This window comes from Hippoglossus hippoglossus, chromosome 24, assembly GCF_009819705.1.
Source record: "Hippoglossus hippoglossus isolate fHipHip1 chromosome 24, fHipHip1.pri, whole genome shotgun sequence".
NCBI classification, from domain to species: Eukaryota; Metazoa; Chordata; class Actinopteri; order Pleuronectiformes; family Pleuronectidae; genus Hippoglossus; species Hippoglossus hippoglossus.
This window is the reverse complement of record NC_047174.1, coordinates 20,743,438-20,761,301: the sequence shown is the minus strand read 5'-3', so window position 1 is coordinate 20,761,301 and position 17,864 is coordinate 20,743,438. Positions and strand designations below refer to the sequence as shown.

Here is a 17,864-nt window from a genome sequence, read left to right as displayed (position 1 = left end):
AAGATAAAAATCTAGATGAGTAAAGCGCGGCAGAAAGCAACGGTAACACATCCGGCCTTACAATAAAATCCCGTCTGTGGAAATAGACTTGACGGAGCCGTTATCTGGCTCAGCTCTGAAAAACACACTATAAAACTGCACGGACAGTTGTATTTTAACTCAATACAGTCCTCTGCACAATGTTCAGCATTATACTATAAGAGCTATATTCTCGTGGTGTGGACTATATTTTGAATGTCCAAACAGGAAATTGATTTGACAGCATGGAGCAGCTGAGATTACATCCCAGCTAGGACCGTTTATCGATCATCCCAGCAGTCATCACGGAGCCCGGGCACGGCAGTGTGCACAGCCGCAGCGGTGTGTCTCCGAACAGTCCGGACCGGAGTTGGTTAACCTGTAGCTGATATGTTACGGACCACAATCGTGCTCAGAGCGGTCCGGTATACAGATGTTCGCAGCTGTGGAGGAAGAATCCGCTAATCCGGGGTAATAGTCCGACGTCGGAGCATCGTTGTATCAATGTACTGGATCTAACGAGCTGCGGCCGGACAGTGGGCGACATGGCGGAGGAAACGACTATCCGCCAGCAGAGCTCGGAGAATAACTCCGTCAGCAGCAGCGAGTGGGACATGGCAAATGATGTGTTTGTGTCCAGCTACGACGACAGTGCTGCTGCTGAGGACCAGGATCCAGCGCAGCCCGGCTTGGAGAGACACCTGCCGCTGTTATCCCAGGATGGCATGATGCTGGGCCTGGCCGGGGAGGAATACCCGGCCTCATCTTATCTGGACTTGGACCTAAACTACACCGAAAGTGATGGGAACGTCGCCACAAAGAAGCGCATACGGTCCAACAGCTCCAGGCACCGCGGTGACATCGTCACGGAGCTGGGGCCAGAGGAGGTCCGCTGGTTTTACAAAGAGGACAAGCGGACCTGGAAGCCATTCGTCGGGCACGACTCTTTAAAAATCGAGATAGTTTATCGGAGATTCTGCGAGCAGATCCCAAACAAGGTCAAACGCCCCGTCGATCCCACCGGGGCCGAGGGGAAGGAGACGAGCGTGTCCGACGAGATCGAGTCGCAAAGCGGGGCCGGGGACGATGGAGGTGTCCGGGCGGAGCCGCCGGTGAATCGGGGCGGAGGGCAGCGGCGCGCGGCGTCAGACGAGATGAAGGACCCGGACGACATCAGCATCAGTGTGGAGGCAGTGTGTGTCAGAGGGGGGCTCTATGAAGTGGATATCAGAGAGAAGGAATGCTACCCCGTGTACTGGAACCGTGAGGATGCCAATGTTTTATTTATCATGAGTATCTCACTGTTATTAGCACTGCTAGCACAGTCAGTATTACCACATGCCTGCTACTGCTGGGCCAACTCAGTTTCTTTAACTATAATAAGAAGTCCCATTATTCCCCCCCACCCCTACTAGCTACTAGTGAGACCTGTTGGAGCTGAGCCATACACTGGACAGACATGCTCCAGCTGCCAGCCCACCACCAGGCTATCAGAATGACTAAAGTCTCAGAGTTTCAACCATTAGAAAGCAAACAGCACACGTAATAGTCATCGTATCATACCATATAGAGAAGGAATTGTACACTCAGTCAAGTCGACATATATTCCTGCCACAGCTCCAACTTCTACTCTTTCTTGCTCAAATTAGACAGTGAGTCACTCTCATTATTTGTCACTTACTGTAAAGAAATGTGGTCAAATGCACCAAACTGCCTAGTTGTACTTGTCAGACATCACTTTGGACTTCTCTGGGTGTAAATATAATAATAATTTACTGATTACTAGTTAAATAAAATGTCAGGAAATATTCATCAAAAATTCATGAATGTTAAATGTCAATGAATCACTGATAAAGAATGATTCCCTCATTTGTTGTATCTTAAAAAAAAAAAACATCATTGACATTTAAAAGATTTTATACATTGCTTAACAATACTTTTTTGTTCATTTGTTCATTAATCAAGCACTTTTCTCAGCTCTAGATTAATTACATAGTAAATGACACATACACATGAAAAAAATACCATAATTTCTGTCATTATTATTGTTATCATTAATCTCATTATCCTACTATAATGCCAATCGATCAATGTTTGTTGATCGAATGATCAATCAATCAATCAATCAAATGTTATTTGTACAGTCCAAATTCACAAATAATCATAATAAATCACAATTTGTCTCGTAGGGCTTCACAAGGTGCGACATCCTTCACCTTTAACCCTAACCAAGAGAAAGGAAAAACTATATCACTGACAATTATGTTATCAAATACAAGCATATACAAAATTGGGCTAAGCACAGAACCCTGAGGAACCCAGGGATTTGCTTTAGTGTGTGCAGATGACTCATTGTAAATTTGGACAAATTGGAATCGATCTGATAAAGAAGATTTAAACCAGCTTAGGGCGGTAACTTTAATGCCAATTCACTGTTCCAGTCTCTGTAGTAGGGTGGGTTAGATAGATATAGAGCGGAGTTTGAATAGCTGTGTCTCTCTGTCAGCCTGACCACAGTGCTGAAGAGAAACCTCGATTTGTTTTTATTTTCCTTTATTGATGCAGATCTGGCATAGAGGGTCTTCTTCTATATTTTAAGACTGTCTTTCCAGGCTAAGTGAATTTCATTAAGATTGTTGCAGGGCCACTTCCTTTTTATTATTTTTAAAGTTTGCTTTATTTCAATTTAATTTAATACATGCAAATTGGAATTATACCAAAGAGCTAATTTCCTAGGTTTTGAGCTTTTTAAAAGGCGCTATAGAGTAAATGGTAAATGGTCTGTAAGGTCTGTATTTATATAGCTCTTTTTTAGTCTTGATGACCTCTCAAAGCACTTCAAAGTAGAGTTTTGCTATTCTCACACACATTCATACAGTGCATCTATGTGCAGCACTTTCTTTATCATACAGCATTCATACTCTGCTGGCACAGTCATCAGGGGCAAATTTGGGGTTTAGTATCTTGCTCAAGGACACTTTGGCACGCGGAGTGTTGAAGTGTTACTCATGAGTCTGTAGTGCAGACAAGATGATCGATGTCAGTGGAAGGGTTTTAAAGTACGCTTCTGTTATATTGAGGCATATGGTATTGAGTTATATGTCGATTTAATTATTTCCTTAAATTTTACCTACAGCACTATCAGATTGACATCTTCAGAAAGACTTTTTAATTATTGGCATGTAGTCCAAAATAAGACATCTATGGTTATAGATTAAGGTCTGAAAGAACAGGATAATGTTGAAGGATTATTATATGTTCAATTTTGATGCCATATGTCAGAACAAGGTCAAGGGTGTGGGTCGATGCACACACTGACTGAAACCAACTGAGTCTAAATTGAGTCTAATATTAAAATAAACTATCTAGGTATAATTATCAACGTCCACATGAATGATAAAATCACCTACAATAATGACTTTGTCTGTTTTAAGGAGCATGCTTGATAGAAAAGAAAGAAAGAAAGCAAGACAAATAAAAGAAAGCTGTCTTATGTGTTTATGTGGTACGTAGTATTTTCTGACCGAGCAGTAAATACTAAATTTTCTATCATGTGGTGTCCCTCAGAGCAAGACCGTATTCCTGTGATGAGGGGTCAGTGGTTCATCGACGGAACGTGGCTTCCCCTGGAGGAGGATGAGAGTGACCTTATCGAGTTAGAGCACCTCACTTGTTATCGGGGGCAACAGATGAAGGACACCTACGAGATGGAGGCGGCGACCACCACCGTGGACAGCAAGGATGGTGAGGACGCTGAGACAGGTGTGTGGATAAAAGTGGACCCAGAGAGATGTGTGTGTGTGTGTGTGTGGCAAAGAGGATAAAAGCATGTTTGGAGGTGACTGTGTTGTGTGTGTGTGTGTGTGCGTGTGTGTGTGTGTGTGTGTGTGTATAGAGGCTTCAGGAGTGTCTGTGGGTGTGGCTGTAACTCTCCCATTGAGAGCAAGGCCACAAAACAAGTCATGTGATTTATTGTAGTAGACTGGCTGAACCAACAGGATGCTAAACTGAGAGTGTTTAAAATCTGTAAAAATGACTCATCACACACATACGCACATCCTGCACATTCTCATGTGGAATGGTAAATTAATTATGCTGGCACAACTGTGTCACTTAATGTTAATCACAGTGTGACTGTATTGCAGCAATCCACAGTCTGAAGCTGAGCAGGAGTCATGTGGACTGGCACAGTGTGGAGGAGGTGTACCTGTACAGCGACGCCACCACCTCCAAGATCGCACGCAGCGTCACTCAGAAACTGGGCTTCTCCAAAGGTAGATGAAAAAAAAAAAACATTCTATCGTGAACGGCAGGAGTAAAAGGCAAGATCCTGAGTCACTGAAGCATTTCAACTATAGTGTAGACAAGGAACAATGGTCAGGACAACAGGTCTGTCAAACTGTGCCTTGAAAGGACATGGCATTTCCCCCAAAATATCCCTGTGGGGTAATGGGCTTGCCAAGCTGCATTCTCTGACATCACTGTGATGTCACCCACCACCAAAGTAGACGTCACAGCAAGTGCAGTTTAGAATAGATTGGAGGTCTGGGTTGGGGTTTGAACAACCGCTCAGTGAATACACTCTTACACAGTTGACGATGCGCTTCCCTCCGAGACACATGGTGGTAAGGTTTGAAGTTGAGTGGATAAATGGTTGTAGAGAAAATCGAAGGACAGACAGACAGACATATTGATTTCTGCAATTATTAGTAAGATGAACATAACAGGGACGCACGCTTCCTGGAGAAAAAAAACATGTTGCTGTGGAATAAAAAAAAAAATCATCATGTCACTTTTCTTTGCTGTGAGAAGCACAGACTAATTCCATTCTCCTCCACTCTAGTTGCATGGAGGCTGAAATCTCTGAGACACATCTCCAAACCCAAACTATTGGACTGGAGTGATACCGCCAGGGAAGAGAGGAATCATTTTATTTCGTCATTTGGGTGAACTGACCCTTAAATACAGTATGAATGGATTTGTTAAAGTTGAACTGCAGTTTTATCTCAGGGTACTGAACATCCATGGTGCACCTACAAATCAGGGATATACATGGACATGTGCTGTAACATGGTTTGCTTGTTGGTGTAGAAGGGTATCTGAGAAAAGGTGATGTCTTGTTGCTGGGTTTTTGCTTTGGTCACTCTAGGTTAGTGGTCATTAGCACCATAACATGCTGTGTAGTAATCTAGTAATGTGCCTTCCCCTGTCCTCAGCCTCGAGCAGTGGGACACGTCTCCATCGGGGGTACGTGGAGGAGGCAGCACCTGAGGACACCCCACCTGAAACCACACACATTGTCTTTGTGGTGCATGGCATTGGCCAGAAGATGGATCAGGGCCGCATCATCAGGAATACCAGCATGTGAGTAATGGGGAGGTTTCTAGCTCCCTTACTCTAGAACTGAATGGAATCAGAGAACTCTTGAAGTCACTGTTTTCTCTTGGATGGTGTGCAGGATGAGAGATGCTGCCAGGAAGATGGAGGAGAAGCACTTCTCTGATCGAACCACAGAGCATGTAGAGTTCCTTCCTGTGGAGTGGAGGTCGAAACTGGCTTTGGATGGAGGTATGCTGCAGCTCAGTTTATATTGACCCGCCTCTCCACCTTCTAAATATACCTAAACTGGGATTAATTCAGAGCTAACCAGACACAAGCAGGACCAAATATTATCCATGGTTACCATCTGAGTTAAAGCAAACATTACAATGAGCATTGAGTCCAGTTCGAAAATGTGTCATCATCACATGCGCGATATCCGTATCGCAAAAGACAGCTTGAACTGCGATAAATGGTGTTCCATGTGCCATGCATTTACGCTCTGCATGTCAATATATTAAGCCAATCAGATGGAGCCCTGCTGCCCTAGATGATAAATGAACTAATTCAGATCATTGACGGGTTTTTCCATCAATGAATCATTGATGGAAGAAGAGAACAGAGAGAAAACAGAGAATTGTTAGGGGGCTCCGCCAAATCTCGCTTCGCCTCATCCAGACTAAATTATTCTGTGGAAACATTTGTCCCGGGTCAAATTCATCACTATGAGCGGTTGATTATATAAAAGAATTGCATAGCTCATTTATGATATTTCCAGTACCTGAAGGAAATCTCTCTCACTCTCTCTCACTCACTCACTCACTCACTCACTCACTCACTCACTCACTCACTCACTCACTCACTCACTCACTCACTCTCAGACTCAGCTGAAGTTTCTGACTCGCCACATTTTATAGGGATAGTTCACCGAAGAATGAAATTCACTCATTATCTACTCACCGCTATGCCGATGGAGGGGTCGGTGAAATTCATTTGTATTGGATTTGGCTGCAACACTGTTTACCCCTGAGACTCCAAAAGTGTTTTGTGGCCTCAAACACTTCACCCATACCCTCCATCGCCATAGTGATGAGTAGATAATGAGTGCATTTTCATTTTCCGGTGGACTAACCATTTAAATATTGATTTGTTTGAAATGACAACACAACAACAACACTGATCACCACACATCTCTCTCTCTCTCTCTCTCTCTCTCTCTCTCTCTCTCTCCCTCTCTCTCTCTCTCTCTCTCTCTCTCTCTCTAAAAACAACATCATTTGCACTGTGCGAATAATAGAGAAACAGAAGAGCCAGAGCTGCTAAAAGCTGTAAAAAAATAACTTTTCATGGTCCAAAAATGTATGAAAAGGCCCCAAAATGAACATTATGTGCATGGCTCCCTGGGTGTCTGCCCCAGACTCTGTGGCGCTGTGGCCGGGCTGTGTGCCTTCTCCCTAGGTGTGTGGAGCTGTCCGTGGTCCCTGCGTCCGTAGCCAGGATCTTTTCAATAAAACCATGTTGTTGGAATAGAAATAATGCTTTTCATTTTTTCAGTCCTGTTTCTCTTACTGGGATAGTTCACCCAAAAATGAAAATTCAGTGACTATCTACTCACCACTATGCCGATGGAGGGGCGGGTGAAGTGTTATTAAATGTAAACAGTGTTACTAAATGTCTGCTGTTATCCTCCTCCGGAGCAGCGTTCGTGCATGGATCACAGGCTAAAAACATGGTGTCAAGTCGACACCACACGAGCAGTATGTAGGCATGTTGTGTTTTTTCTTCTATTGTTTGTTGTTTGAAGAAGGGGTTCTATTTACTTCAATTGTATTGGATTTGGCTGCAACACTGTTTACCCCTGAGACTCCAAAAGTGTTTTGTGGACTCAAACACGTCACCCACCCCTCCATTGGCCTAGTAGATAATGAGTGAATTTTCGTTATTGGGTGAACTATCCCTTTAACTTGTCAGCAAGGTTCGAACCTTGCATCTCTGGCTGGGTCCAGTGTTTGTGTGATCACAAGACTAGGTTATCCTCCTGTAAAAGCAGGGTCAGTAGTAACATAAGAATCAAAGTTCTTTGTTCTTGGAAAGGATGTCTCTCTTTCCTGCCGGTGCAGGAAACAGCAGAGGGAGAAAGAATTTACTGGGATTGCAGGTTCTGTTGAGGACATTACATTATGGGTCACCAAGTTAACAAAGGCATACTGGAAATACTGATTCTTAGGGTGGACTTCAATCAGAAAGGTGAGAGGTGGAGGATTGTGGGAAACAGAGTCCATGTGGAAGCATGTGAAGTACCGACATAAGAATCACAGTTTCTCTTTAGAATATGAAACGTATTAAAAAGCAGGGTTGGATGTATTTTCATGTTCTCCCTTCAGACACGGTGGACTCCATCACTCCAGACAAGGTGCGAGGTCTTAGAGACATGCTGAACAGCAGCGCCATGGACATCATGTACTACACCAGCCCTCTGTACAGAGATGAGGTGAGCCTGAGATAACTCCTACTCACAGCAGTGCTGCTGCACTTGGTCACCCAGCTGCCAGTTTGGGAACATTGGTCTGAAGTGATCCCCTCAGTCACAACGAAATCCTGTCTGTTTTAATCCAACACAGCTTTATACCACTGAATTATGGTTGATTGCCTGCCTTGGAAATAATAGATGAATAATCACTGCTCTGAAGAATCAAACATTCTTTATTAACCCAATTAAAAATATCTACAGAGGTAAAGTGTACATAAGTGTCATTGTGTGTGTGTGTGTGTGTGTTCAGATTAACAGGGGTTTGACTCTGGAGCTGAATCGTCTCTACTCACTCTTCTGCTCACGCAATCCAGACTTTGAGAAAAATGGGAAAGTTTCCATAGTGTCACATTCGCTGGGCTGCGTTATCACCTTTGACATCATGACAGGATGGGACCCTGTGCGCTTTCATCATCAAGAAGCGCCAGACCCAGAGGAAACAAAAGCCCGCTGGCCAAGTGACGAAGAGCGCCACCTTCAGGAGCAGTTGAGACTCACACGCCTCAGGTACTGCACAGATTTTTATTTTGAAACAGGTGAGAAGTTTCATTCCACATCTGTTCTGACATAAAATTTGCCTAAAGGTACAGAACATTTCAGTTAAGCCCCTAATTCTGGTACATTTTAATTTACTACTACAGAAGAGAAGTGCGTGGGATATGTTGTCTTTAAAACACAGTGCCCAAAGCTATATGACAAAGGAACAAGAACAAAATCTCTAAGAAGGCAATTCCCAACAACTAATGACACTTTTGTTACGTATTGTTATATAACCTTTCACTTTTTGCTTTGTAAAAATTAGGAGAAATTAGACTTTAATAATATTTTTGCCTGCTCAGAGCACCTCTTGATTCTAAATGTCTGTGTCTTCATTTGACTGATGCGCTTCACCAAAATCCCAAAACATTTTTCATGCATGCTGAGTTCTACCTCTTTTATATTGAACCACAATTGTACAAGTAGTAAATATGAATATATATATTTAAATACAACTTTTAATTTGATTAATAGTAAATTCAGATTAATGGTTTTGTTTAGCTTATAATGAATTTCCCATGTCGCTAAAGAAAAAGTATACCATATACCTGGGGCTGGGGATTTGTGATTTGTGGTCATAGGTTTTCATGGTTGTGAACAGTTTTCCTCTCACTCTCTCAGAGACCATAGCCTCACCCCTCCATTCATTTCCTCAGTCCCCTGACTGGGGTGGGCAGGATCTAGTTATGCATACTTTAGGCTTAACTATCCAGTAGGATGCGAACACCTACATGTAACATGGAGAGTGGCAGCAATTCTAGCCATTCATGGATGTGCTGTTGGAATGGGTCACGCAAGTAGAGGAAGATATATGGGGATGCTGTGGGAGACATCGTCAGACTTGGTGTTGACAATTGCTCATGTTACTCTGTTAGCGTTTGTATATTGTTTCACCTTCTGGTCTCCTTGATGCATCAAGTCTACATTAAAATCTTCTGCATAAGACATCAGCTGCTGCCTGAGTTCTCCTTTCACCAGCTTCCAGAAACCTTCCATAACACCATGCATTAGAGTAACTCTGAATATCTATCATCCCACCAGGTTGAGGGACTTGGAGGATCAGTTCCAAGGTCTACAGACCTCATCTTGTGTTGCAGTGCCAGCCTTGAAATTCAAGGTAACACTGACACGTTGGATGGTACTATATCTGTCACCAGTGGTCACCATCTATTTTCTGTTCTAGATATGATGACACCTATAAACCTGATTCAAACTATGAACCCTCTGATTTACACTGGAAACCTTCTAATTCAAACTTCCAATTACAAAGTATTGACTACTGATCTCAGATTCAAACTTCAGACCCTCTGATTCAAACTACAAACCTGATGCAAACTACAAACTTCTGATTCAAACTACAAACCTGATGCAAACTACAAACTTCTGATTCAAACTACAAACCTGATGCAAACTACAAACTTCTGATTCAAACTTACAAACATTGTCCCAGAAGCATCCCAACTATATCAGATGATTGATGACCACTCAAAGAGCTTTACAATATATGTAGCTTGAGTGAAGAGAGAGCAGAAATCCATGAACAGAGGGATACAATCAGACTTATATATAAGAAGATTTGATTAGTTTGCATGTGCACATGCAGTGAAACCCTAAGGTGACTTAGCACAGCAGTTCTGCAGCTGCAGTTCTTTATAAGTGGCCAACAAGCATCTCGGAGCAGCTATGGTTGGACAGTTTTTCAGGTGAGGAATTTCAACCCTATTTTCTATGTTGCAGGTAGAAAATTTCTTCTGCATGGGCTCCCCTCTGGCTGTTTTCTTGGCATTACGAGGGATCCGGCCTGGAAACCATACTGTGCAGGACCACATCCTCCCTACATCTATCTGCAAACGCCTCTTCAACATATTCCATCCCACAGACCCTGTGGTGAGTTGCAGTGTCCTCAACTGATTTTGTCCCTATTCTGCTCAGATCACTATCATCGCCCACTTATCTCTCTAATGAGTTTTATAGATCATTATAGCTTGTGATAATGAGAGAGAAACCCGTTCACTTGATACAATACATGTATGTATGTTATGATGTTATATTACACTACAGAATAATGAAATGAGGTGTAATGCTGACTATTTCATTAAAATGTGCCAAAAGAACGTTCCTGAGAATGAATGTTGTGAGATACCCTCATCTCCTCCAGCATTTGCATCTGTTTGTTTCAGGCCTACAGATTGGAGCCTCTGATCTTAAAACACTACAGTAACATTACCCCTGTTCAAATCCACTGGTAAGTCATGAGGTTATACAGTATATGAGAAATGATATGCTGCTTATTTAGAAATTTACTTGTGAATCGGTCGAGGCGGACATGTATTCGTCCACAGTTTCCATCTGTCTCTCTTTTTGTCAGTTATTGTTTGTCAGTTATTTGTGAAATTAACAAACAATGTAGAATAAGAGTATAGATATCATGAGCAGTATAAATCATATGATCATGGTTCATTCTGTCTGTTGTGATGTGACTAAAGCTACAGTATCTTCACTTGAATGAAATCAGAGCTGAAGACAGAATGAGGACTGCAGTGTATGTGTCAGTGACCTGAGGTTGATATGGATTTCATGTGCAGGTACAACACCACCAGTCCGACACTGTACGATCAGATCAGGCCCACGCTGCTCAACCCCCCGAAGGAGACTGCATCTGTCTCCGACTCTGAGAGCATCCCCAGCCCCTGCACCTCTCCGCCTCAGGCCAGAAGGCACTACGGAGAGTCTATTACCAACCTGGGCAAGGCCAGCATCATGGGTGAGTACACAAAGACGGTTGTGTACATGGATGGCCACATGGAAGGCAGATGCAGTAGGATATAAGGATGATATAAGTGGAATTCAGTGTTCTATTGAAGAACTATTTTAGGAAATAAAATAGACAACTTACAGGGTACCAGATTTGAGCTGAGAGAAACAGGAGCTACCTTCATTGCTGATATGGTATTAGGATAAGCAGTGGGAAAAAAGCTTTGTCTAAACAAATCAATAGAAGCAATTAGCTTCTGTCTCTCCTGGATTGACAACATGATGTAACTAGTCCATAGGCATCAGATGCCAAGTGGAGACTAAAAGCAGGCCTCTTGAAATTGATGAAAGATTTTTTTTATATTGTACAGTAGACGTTCAGCTGCTGTCACTCTTCCTAACATGTTCCCTGCTCTACACGGCAGACATAAAAAGCTCTTTCTGAATAACTAATTTAATTTGTGAGAACTGTTCTGCGTCATCCATTTTTCCAACCTTTATATCCTGTTAAGCCCTGTAAGGCGAATTGTGAATTGTGAATATGTTTCCTACTAATTCCACAAATGTCTGTCTGTATGTTGAATATGTCTTCTTCTACGTCCTCGGATAAACCACAGCAGTGGTCAGCTGCTGAATCAAACTCAATGTATGAAATAATAACACCAGTTGAGACAATCATTCAAACTCATGTCTAAACCACTCACATGAACAGTAATAAAAAAAACACAAAGTTTACCAACATAGACCGAATATAAAGCTTGTTGACGGGGGCTGTTGCCATTCCCAGCATCATTGGGCAAGAAACGGGGTAGTCTCTAGTCAGGACAGCTGTATGTTACGCGATTAACACATACAGACAAATTCATAGCTTCAGACAAGTGAGTCTACCTTGGAGAGAACCACCACAGACAAAGGGAGAACATGTAAAATACCAAGAAGCTTCTAACCACTGAACCACTGAACCACTCTTCTGCCCAACTCGTCATTCGTCAACCTCGTCACAAAGATTTCTAGGCCATAAGCTGTTACTATGGATAAACTGACTTTACTAATGACACTTATAGAACATTGTTGTTTAGTGAATATTGACTCTATTCTTGCTAAGGTAGGCAGCTGAGAATTCTCTTAAAGGATATTTTGGGAAATACACACATCAATTTCCTTTCTGAGTGTCTGCTGCTCAGATTGATTACGATCTGATATCTATACATAGAATACAACAAGTGCATTCATCAGCTGGTTAGCTGCTAGCCTGGTTCAGTTTGAAGATAATATCTACCCACCTTTTAAGCTCCCTAATTAGCAAGTTTTATGGTTTTTGTTCAACCGAACAAAAAACAAGAAGAAGCACCAGGCCAAGAAGTAGTCAAGCACATGCCCCCCCCCCCCCCCCCCCCCCCCCTGTAACACTCCCTGTCAGCTCTAACCCTACTGCAAGTGTATTCCTTGCCACTTGCAGTAAATTTGCTGCCACAATCAAAGGCAGTGCAGGCTGCCTTTGATTGTGGCTAACCCTAACGTCATCCATCATGGTGACGTCTGAACCAGTAGAGGTCAGTGAAACTCTGCTGTCCAGTCTGCTGTAACCTTTTCTCTCAGAGCTGGTGGACCATTTCCTCTTGTTTCTTTTCAGCTCCTTACAACTCTATGGGATATAGTACAGGACATTTAGATCCAGTTCTGTTGGCAAATCAGTCAAATCTAAATTTATTTGCACAGCCTATATTTAACAGGCCTCATTTGAGAAATCCCTCTCCCAGGACGGACAAGGTGCAATGGATGCTGTAAATAAATTACAGCTTGATAAAGGTGATGTACAATCTACTGTTTTTGAAATGAATGCTTTTTTTGATGCATGAATCTTGCTACTTCTCAGGTGCTGCAAGTCTTGGGAAAGGAATAGGAGGAATCCTCTTTTCCCACTTTTCCCGTTCCAGCAGCCAGGTGGGTGGCGTGGAGGAGGAGCCGTCAGACTGCGAGGGGGGAGCTTCTGAAGTGGAAAACATTGCATCGGGACAGGAAGGAGCCACAGTGGTAGACAGTGAAGAGAAGGACAAACAAGTAGAGGAGGAAAGGAGGGAGGTGGAGCCAACCATGTCTCAGTCCACCTCAGCTGTAATGGACAGCACCTCGTGTAAGTACTGTGTGTTTGGTGTGAGACACAGGTGGACTCACTTGCTGTTGGGGACAGAAGGTCAAAATCCAAGTGAGTTGTAGTGAGGTTTGAGCCATTGTCACATTCATAAGATCTCTTTGGTCCAGTTCCAAAGTCAATGCAACCGTAGCACCACTACCTCCAACAGCCTCAGAGCAACGTGCAAGGGTTTGGGTCTGCATCCCCCTTCAGGAATCGTGCACACCCGTCAAACTGTACCACGGTATCGACGACCCCTCAGGGTGTGGTGGATGCCAGCTGGTGACAGCCTGTGTGCATCTGCTACATACTGTGGCATGACCGTTCAACAGCCCACTCCTGACCACAGCTAGTTGTGATGAGTGTGTAAGAGGGATCACTGGGACTGGGCCTCTGTCATATTGATGTTTACAAATCATAGATCCTTATGGTCAAAACATTTTACGTGGCTTCATCCAATCTGGATTGCAAACTGTTTTGTTGTTGTTCACAAAAAATGTCCAGATAATTAGAAACTTAAATAATAAAAACACATATTCTGTGAGATAAGTAATGATTTCACTTTAAAAAAAGAACTTAAATGGATAGTTCACAGAAAAATAAAAATTCACTTATTATCTACTCACCACTATAACGGGGTGAGTGTAGTGTTTGAGTCCACAAAACACTTCAGGAGTCTCAGGGGTAAACAGTGTTGCAGCCAAATCAAATACAAATGAAGGAAATGGAACCCCTTTTTCAGACGTAATAAAACAGAAAAAAACATAACATGCCTCCATACTGCTCCTGTGGTGTCATCCAGGTGTCCGCAAGCCCCAACATTCATATTCAACTCGAAACTCGCCATTTACACCATGTTTTAGCCTAAAGGTCCTCTGATATCACGTTCAGGTTCAGACAGGCACACCGGAAAACCGCACACACTCTTGCCCAAGGGCATGCGCGGGGTGTGCGTTCTTGTGGGTACGTCCGGTAGCATCGGCACTTCCGGTAGTGGACTTTTAGGCTTAAAAATGGTGTAAACGATGCTTAGTCGAATATGAATGTCGGGGCTTGCGGACACTTGGATGACACCACACAGGAGCAGTATGGAGGCATGTTACGTTTTTTTCCTGTTGTTTTATCACGTCTGAAGAATAGGTCTGAAAAACTGTTTAGCCCTGAAACTCCTGAAGTGTTTTGTGGACTCGAACACTTCACCCACCCCTCCATCGGCACAGTGGTGAGTAGATAATGAGTACATTTTCATTTTTCGGTGGACTATCCCTAAAGATGTGACAAAGTGAAAGAAAAGTGTAGAAATAATAATATAATTTGTTCTTGAAGAGATTAAAACTTTGTGTTATTATGATTTATATGAATATTCTGCAGAGTAACATCGTATTCAAACCGACACAGTGATGTCGGTCAAACCTTGTTTGTCTGAATGAGTCCCCTCAACCATAGTGGTCCCAAAAACATGTGCTATTGATGGGATTATTAGCAGAAATGACCAGTGCCAGTACTGTTAAGACCTGTTGAGTAAATTAAACAGACTTAATAGGATGACAGGGTTACAATGCAGAGCTGCCCATCAGGGCAAAGAGAACTACTTTCTTCCTTTGACACTTACATGCTGGATAATAATGTGTCATTTTCTCTGTTGCAGTGGAATTGGAGAGGCGCATCGATTTCGAGCTACGGGAGGGCCTGGTGGAGAGCCGCTATTGGTCAGCAGTGACCTCACACACAGCCTATTGGTGCTCTTATGATGTGGCTCTTTTCCTCCTTACCTTCATGTACAGACCACAGGAACCACTTGAACATCCAGAAGATAACCCAGATGCCTCGTAACATAAGTGCAGAGTGACGCATGGAATCATTAACACTCGGGTCAATTCACTTTCTATTCATGCCTCTTGAAGTCTGACTGACTTCATTCCTCATTTTACAATTTTCTTTATACATTCATTTGATTTGAAAATTAATGATACACTATTTAATATTAAATCTTATGAATATTGGTTTGGGAAATGTGGAATACTTGAAGACCAATTCTTATTTTAAAAGATGTTTTCATTTGAACTATAGATAAATCTCCTCTGTTTTCCAATATCATGTTATTATGTTAACTTAGTATGAATGGCACTAAAGGCTGCTGCACACTAGAGGATAAAACCCGATTCGCCCCTTCCGACAATTGCGAGGTCATTCCTGATTAGAGGCCAGCAGGTGATGATTATCTGCACAAATAATCCTCAAGTGTGAGGGGTTTACAAAATAATATTAACACTATAGATTGAGTCGGAGCCTTCCCAATCTTGAATCATTGAAAACATGTTTGATATTTACGATAATTGCCACCAACAGGGTTCATTCAGACAACTCATGTTCAAACATTTATTGCAGCAGTAGAACAGGTTTGGTGTTTGCCGTCTAGGCTCCAACTTAATCACTCCCCCATATGATTACACAGGTATGATGGGAGTGATGAGCAAATAATGTACCCCCCCGTTGGAGCCTACAGGTGGATGCTGGGGTGGTGGAGGGGCTGAAGCAACTGGTAGCAATACTGCAGCAGCAGTGCGAGCAAAGGGGATGATGGGAAATTTATCCCTGCTTAAATAGACCACCTAATAAGGTGGGTGTGTATTATAGATGGTTGTGGAGAGTGAGGCATGTCACATGATGTATGTCACATGATTGGAGCAGCGCAGCTCGAGTTGGCTGCCTGAACTTAAGGGCGTCGCTCCATTACTGTGAGCCAACCCACAATAGCCAATGAGAGCGAGCTTACTGGGAAGCGAAACCAAGCGAATATTTCGTACTTAGCTGCGGATAAAAACAATAACACATTTCCAACTCACCTCCGAACACACAACCTCACATTTGCTTTTCTTCTGAAGTTTTCCACACTCAAGTTAAGAAGGTGGCGGTAATGCTCCTAAAATGTGTTTGCCAACTGCCAGAAGAAAACATAGGTAGAAGAAGAAGAGTTTCTGTGAGATTCCTAGTCTCTGGAATCACCACTGTGAAAATCGTTCCTAGACATGGCAAGTGTATGGTCTTACATTCTGGCCAAATCTCCTAGTGTGTGCTGTCTGACTATTATAATATTGAAAATTGGTCAAATCTCTTATTATGTCTGTGGTCGCCAATGTTTTTAAAATTGGTTAAAGGTCCATTGTTTAAGATTTAGGTGAGAGGGATTTATTGGCAAAAATTGAATATAAAATAATCCTAGTGATGTTTTCACTAGTGTGTAATAATCTAAACTAGAATGGGCCCCTTTATATTTACATCAGGAGCGGGTCCTCTCTACCGCCATGTTTTTTACACTAGTCCAAACTGGACAAACTAAACACCTTTTGAGTTTTTATGACAACTGAAGGCTACCACAGGTTCTCTTGCATGTTTGGAAGGGGAGGCTGAGGTGAGGGGTATTGAGCTGTAACACCACTAGATGTCACTAAATTCTACACACTGAACCTTTAAGAGTTGAAAATCCTCTAGTGTCCACCAAGCATAAAGAAGCTATAATTCAGATAAAAATGATTGAGGATATGTGCTGCAGTTAACTTTGACAGTAATACATAATCAACATGAAATTAAATAAATAGCAAACTCAAATGACTGTTATAACAGAGACAATTGAAAATGAATTGACCGTACACTGACACAATCACACACAAATCATGTATTTGTTCTACGCATCCCAGTCCAAACACTGTGAAATGGACTGAGCAGACTGTATCCCGACCTCACCCTCACCGAGGCCATCGTGTTTCAAGTGCACATGTGCCTGGTGTGTCAGATTGTCAGAGCTCCTGCTACCGCTAATATTTCACCACAGACCTCTCCTGGTCTGTGACTGTTAAAACCTGTAGCCACAGAGAAGCTGCTAGTGCTTTGTCCAGGTCTAACCTCAAGCTTATGGGAAATAAGTTGAATCATTTCTCAAAATCTCATGTCTAAAAAGAGAAGATACAAACCACATGTTATCCAACACAATGCCCTACACAGACCTATTGAATCTTAAATCCTGAATACTCTACAGAAACAGTCAGTATCTGAGTTAAAGCAGCATCAAGTGATTTTTGACCCTGTGGCGTGTTTACTCCAATTGAAATGTTTGTCAACAGACAAGTTGTTGTGCTCATTGACAGATGATTGTCCCCTCAGTCCAATATTAACACCAACTAGTACATATTGATATTGTGTTGCTCATTTTACTGAGGCAACTTCCCTAATCCTCACCTATCTGTCAGACCAGAGTCAGTCAACACAAATAGTTCAGTAATGCAACAACTAAACAATAAATGGAGTGCATTTACATACCTTTTCTAGTCTCAATGGCCACTCAAAGTGCTTTACACTATGAATCATATTCACACACACACATTCATGCAGCTCTTCTCTATCACTCACACATCTGCAATTAGGGGCAATTTGGACTTCATTGTTTAGCCCATGGACACTTTGACACGTGGTCTGGAGGAGAAGCTCATGTTGCTATGACTCCGAGGTGATTGGAGACAAGATATCCTTAACAGAATAATTAAATCAGAGAATAGTTTTTCACATTTATTTATT

General features: G+C 42.5%; 1 protein-coding gene across 3 annotated transcripts; it reads left to right on the top strand.

Annotated features, from left to right (window-relative positions):
- The first annotated feature begins 248 nt into the window (after nucleotides 1-248).
- ddhd1b (DDHD domain containing 1b) lies at nucleotides 249-15,844 on the top strand. Of its 3 annotated transcripts, none has more exons than XR_004613328.1 (14): nucleotides 249-1,281; nucleotides 3,586-3,762; nucleotides 4,164-4,292; nucleotides 5,235-5,382; nucleotides 5,477-5,586; nucleotides 7,722-7,828; nucleotides 8,118-8,374; nucleotides 9,446-9,521; nucleotides 10,142-10,291; nucleotides 10,585-10,649; nucleotides 10,990-11,168; nucleotides 13,035-13,292; nucleotides 14,941-15,478; nucleotides 15,829-15,844. XR_004613328.1 is itself a non-coding variant. In XM_034580456.1 (13 exons), exons 1-13 carry the CDS (start codon nucleotides 564-566, stop codon nucleotides 15,123-15,125), a joined length of 2,577 nt encoding a protein of 858 aa, XP_034436347.1. In that variant the 5' UTR covers nucleotides 249-563; the 3' UTR covers nucleotides 15,126-15,582. The 3 variants fall into 3 exon arrangements, 1 of the variants encoding a protein (XP_034436347.1); XR_004613327.1 differs by having other exon boundaries at nucleotides 3,586-3,780; XM_034580456.1 differs by lacking the exon at nucleotides 15,829-15,844 and having other exon boundaries at nucleotides 3,586-3,780; nucleotides 14,941-15,582.
- The last annotated feature ends 2,020 nt before the right edge of the window (nucleotides 15,845-17,864 follow it).